General features: G+C 36.9%; 1 protein-coding gene across 1 annotated transcript; it reads right to left on the bottom strand.

The window, feature by feature from the left end:
* Nucleotides 1-304: 304 nt before the first annotated feature.
* On the bottom strand, nucleotides 305-608 carry LOC118848655 (40S ribosomal protein S21-like). Its single transcript, XM_036757655.1, has one exon. It carries the CDS (start codon nucleotides 593-595, stop codon nucleotides 368-370), a length of 228 nt encoding a protein of 75 aa, XP_036613550.1. The 5' UTR covers nucleotides 596-608; the 3' UTR covers nucleotides 305-367.
* Nucleotides 609-4,929: the final 4,321 nt, after the last annotated feature.

Raw genomic sequence — 4,929 nt, 5'->3', positions numbered from 1 at the left:
ATTTGTTAAACATTTCCTATTTACACTTTAATATGTCTTCAGCCATACTTAGGAGTTCTGTGGGCACATGTGAACTTGAGGGAATTTGAGACCTCATGTGTTCACTATTATAGGGTTAATCTTCCTCAAACATTATTACATCATCATTCTGTGGATGAATAATGTACCAATTTACCAATACTTATTTTTTTTTGAGGATTACAGTTCAAACCCATGATTTCATGAGTAAGGAGAACTTCCAGTTAGGAAATATCCTCCAACAATGTAGTTACACATCTGGTTTGAAACTTTTTTTTTCTGTTTTTCTAATTTATTAAGACATTTTTCACAAGATTTCTTCAATTAGAAGTTCTTTGAAACAATACCATCATTTTTTTGCCAGTCGGAGAACAGAGTCATCAGATTCCCCCATTCTACGAATTGCTCCACAAATTGCATAGGTTTTAAACTGGCCATTGAATCTGCCTGTAACCTTGTCAACCTTGGCCACGTTCATCTGGATGGACGCGTGGTCCTTGGCCCCGATGATCCTGTTGCTCGCAGAGCATTTCCGGGGCACGTACAGATCCACGAACTCTCCGGCGTCGTTCTGCATGTCGGAGGCTGTGGTACCGAATGCAAACGCGAAACGGGTTTGAAACTTAAAGAGTTATTTGGAGGTGCCGAGGAGTTAACTAAAATGTCCATGGTCACATGCTTAATGTGAGACAGAAACAAGAATTGCACACATTTTTCCCTCTCAATCCAGATTTTGGAGTAATCCAAGCCAGGGTAATTTTAATCCACTTGTAGACAGTTATCTTCCCCAAGTGATGGAGTAGTTGTCAAAACCTCCTCCTCAATGGTCATGTTATTTCAGACCAAGAAATACAGATGTCCTGGATTTCTCAGACTAGAAACGTTGTCTCCCAAATTGGAAATGCCCATTTTAGGTTTATTCCTCAGACATCTTTGTTTAAGCCAAGAAATAAAAGGCTTAAAAATAGCCAGGGTTCCAAGGTCCAATCATAGTTTACAAAGCTGAGTAAGTCTCTTCTACCTGTAATGTGTTCACAATTCATTATTCTTGCTGAGGAGTGTTTAGGTCTCCAGTTCACTCTTTCATCCTGTAAAGGATGCTAAAAGAGGGTGATCCATTTGTCATACATTGAAGCACAGGAAAAGAGAATTTACAAGTCACTTCAATTTGTATTGGTAGGATGTTATAACTAGATCAAGCTACAAACATTCATGGGCCTCATTTTGGCTTTTTAAAATTTTATATTTTGGTTCCTTATTCCCTTCTAATATTTTCACATATACATCACACTAAGTTTATATTTACTGAAGGACTAGAAATGGTAGCAAACAGATACACAGAGCATTCCTGCACTCTTACTTTCATATAATAAATTTTACCAGTTCGGACTTCAAACATAGACTTAATCTTACTGATTTGTAATAACTACATTGGCAAGTCAAAACTTACTTATCAGAGTCGAGCAAGCTGCTGTTCACTACATTTAGTCCGTAAAGCAGATAATCAATTTTTGGATTGTGGGGAATTGTCTGGCTTTGGTGCTTCATGTACAGTAAAGACCAGCTCTATAGTAATTCATTTCAGTTATACATTATTGTGCATTATGCTCCCTCAAATCTATGGACCAACAATGGAGCAAATTGCCCTTTCTAGGAAAATAAATGGTAGAGTATATGTTAAATCTTACACTTTGCATTTTGGGGTTGCAATCTTTCCTTATAATTGAATCTTTCCTCTTCCTAAAACAGCAATGTGCCATTTTAAAGAGCATATTTTCTCCTTGGTATGAAATTTTCCATTGAAAAAAATTGCTATAAAATTAGTTCTCAGCAACTGACACTGATTGTAGAGAATAAAAGAACACACTAAATATATGTTAAATTATAGTTAAGTGTCTGAACACTTTAGGCAACCATGTATTAGTCATCACAATATGTTATTAATGCTTTAGAATATTTCATGGGCATGTTTTGAAAGACAGTGGAGTTGTCTTATCTCGAGGTTAAGCAGTCCAAACTATATTTCCAGACACCAAAAATGAATGAGCTTTTTCTTAAAGTGTAACTTAGAACAAAGCTCACAGATGTGAAGGTAGACTGAAGATATGGCTCATTAATGAATATATCTGTTTTTCAGTTTTGTCCACTAATTGCTTAGACTGAGCTGAAATTTTAGTTTACAGTTTAAATTGTAGTCACACAAATTGGTAGGAAACAGTCTCTGACTTTCCCACTGCAATTCAGCTACTTGAGTTCAAAGAAACATGGAATATTAGCTCTGAACAAGAACTTAGAGATTATCTATCCTTCAGTTTAGACATAAAGAAATGAGGCCTTGAGAGGTTCACTAGATTGCCTGAGGCTACATAGTTCTCTAGTGGCAAGTGGCAAAGTTGGTATTTCTCAGAGTTCTCTTCCAGTCCTAATCCTGCAGTCTTGTCATTTAAAGGTAAGGGAAGACAACACACATTTTCAAGCACTTGTTATGTGCCAGGAACTTTTAGAATCTCTGGTTCTACAAATGCAAGCAAAAAGAAAGACAGTGTCTATACTCAGAGGACTTACATTATAATGGAGAAAGACAGAAAAGGAAACTTGAAAAGGAAGTGAAGTGGAACTTGGTGGTAAAATCATAGTTGACATTTATATAATCCTTACAATATACAGGGCACTATGCTAAGCATTTTTTACAATTATTATTTCATTTGGTTCCTATACCCTGGGAGGAAGATGGCATTAATATCGTCATTTTGTAGATCAAGAAACTAAGGCAAACAGAAGTGAAGTAACTAACTGAGGGTCACAAAGCTAATAAGCATCTGTGGCTGGATTTTAATTCATGTCTTCCTGAGGCTAGGCCCAACACTCTATCCAATTATTCCATCTAGATGTTTTAAATGTATTCTATCCTAAATGTATACCTCAGAAAGATTTTGCCAATGGAACAGGAGGTCCACTGTGGTGAAGGAATGTTCCAGAGTAAGAAGAACCCAGGTGCTGGTGGATGGTCCAGAATAAAAAGAAAGCTGAAGTATGGTTAAATCCTGAGAATCAGAAGGAGAGCTGGGAGTAGAATGAGGAAATATCAAGTTGTTTTTGTTTGTTTGTTTTACTCCATGGCAGGTAACTTTCCCTGTCAACACTATAGCAATTCTAAACATGGTGCAAAACATACAGCTGTGCCTAGATACTAGTTGGCACAAAACTAATGAAAATGCCAAGACAAGCTCCTATTGAATTAATTGAATTTAAGCAGTGCCAAACTGTCTGCATTTTTAACTAGTATTAGAAATATCCATGCCTAAGGATGATGGTAGTGAATTCAATGTCAATTGATACATAACACTTTTTAGCTGTTTTGCATTTAGAAGGAAAAAAAATCACCTTCCTCCAAAATCCCTGACTTCTACTAGACAAACACATCTCAGACAAAGAGTTATAATGGGTCATGTGCTTGGCTAAACTAGTTTCCTGTTGAAAATAGGAAAAAAGATTATCTATATCAAAACTGCTATTCTTTAAGGGATAATCCACCCCCCCCCATAAAAGCAGTTAGCTTTCATGGAGCTTTGAATGAAGAAAATGCAGTGTATCCTCCAACTTTTGAGGAGCAGTATAGTAGCAGCCCTGATAGAAATTTCCCAGAGGAATAAATATTTTTCATAGACTTTCTTGCCAAGACTATGCTAGGAAAAGAAGGAAGAATATAGAACAATCTTATATCATCACACACACACACACACACACACACACACACACAACATTTCCTAACTAGCCCAGGTAATATTTTTCTTTTCACTCATTTCCCATCATCTTTATCATCATCATCATCATCATCATCATCATCATCATCATCATCATCATCATCATCATTATGATGAACATTATAATAATCATCATTTTAGATCAAAACACATAGCTATTCATAGAGCTTTAAGGTTAATGAAATGTTTTTACATATGCTATTTTTCATCCTCACAGTAGTCCTGCGAAATAAATGCTACTATCAATTCCCATTTCTCAAAAATAGAAACTGAGGCAGGCTGATGTTTTCTCACTTGTCCAGGATCACACAGCTACTCAGTCTCTGATGCAGGGTGTGACTTTAAGTCTTCAAGACTTCAAGTACTCAACATTCCTATCTACCTAAAACCAGCTGTTGTTCAATGGTATATGCACATAGTGCAACTGATATAGGGAGTGGTGGCCAGCGGTAATCCTTGAAACATTAATTTCAATAGAACAGTGGGGCCAGAAATAAGAAGACAAAGAGCTGAATAGCAGTGACTAACTGGAGACATCCCATGTCTCTTCTAGAAGTTTAGTAATGACAGGGAGGACAAATATAAGATGACAGTCTTAGGAAGTTAGAAGGTCAAGTGAAAGTTTTTAATTGTGGAAAGAACCTGAGAGTAAACAAAGGAGAAATAGGAGGTGAGATAGAGAATGATCAATGGGATAAACTTATGAAATAAATACGATATGAACTAAAGGTATCCTTTGCAAGTGAACTCTGGATGAATTTGGAGAAGCCAATAGCTGCCCAAAAAAAACCACAGAACCAGCCTTGACCACCTCAAGGGCTACCTTGAGCAACAACTACAGATTTGAAGCCTTGCTCCAGTCTTTTAAAGATCTTTCTCCCTGACTTATTGTGTCTACAGATGTCTCCCTCCCCTTAATCCCCACTCTCCACCATGAATACCTCAGGTCAGCTCAAGGTAGCATTTGAGGTGGTGAAGGCTGGTTCTGTGGCTTTTGGCAGCTATAGGTTTCTCCAAATTCATCCAGAATTCACTTGCAAAGGATCACTGATATGTCAAGCATATCTGAACCTTAAAAATCCTTCTAATTGGATAGTTGTTATATAACTCCATTGTTCTGCTTTCCTGTAAAGGAGAGATTACCTAA

The sequence above is a fragment of the Trichosurus vulpecula genome, chromosome 4 (genome assembly GCF_011100635.1).
Source record: "Trichosurus vulpecula isolate mTriVul1 chromosome 4, mTriVul1.pri, whole genome shotgun sequence".
NCBI lineage: Eukaryota > Metazoa > Chordata > Mammalia > Diprotodontia > Phalangeridae > Trichosurus > Trichosurus vulpecula.
The sequence above is the reverse complement of the archived record's forward strand: the minus strand, read 5'-3'. Positions and strand labels throughout refer to the sequence as shown.

Coding starts and splice junctions, on each gene's coding strand:
- LOC118848655 (XM_036757655.1), bottom strand. CDS start 595: ATGCAGAACGACGCCGGAGAGTTCGTGGATCTGTACGTGCCCCGGAAA.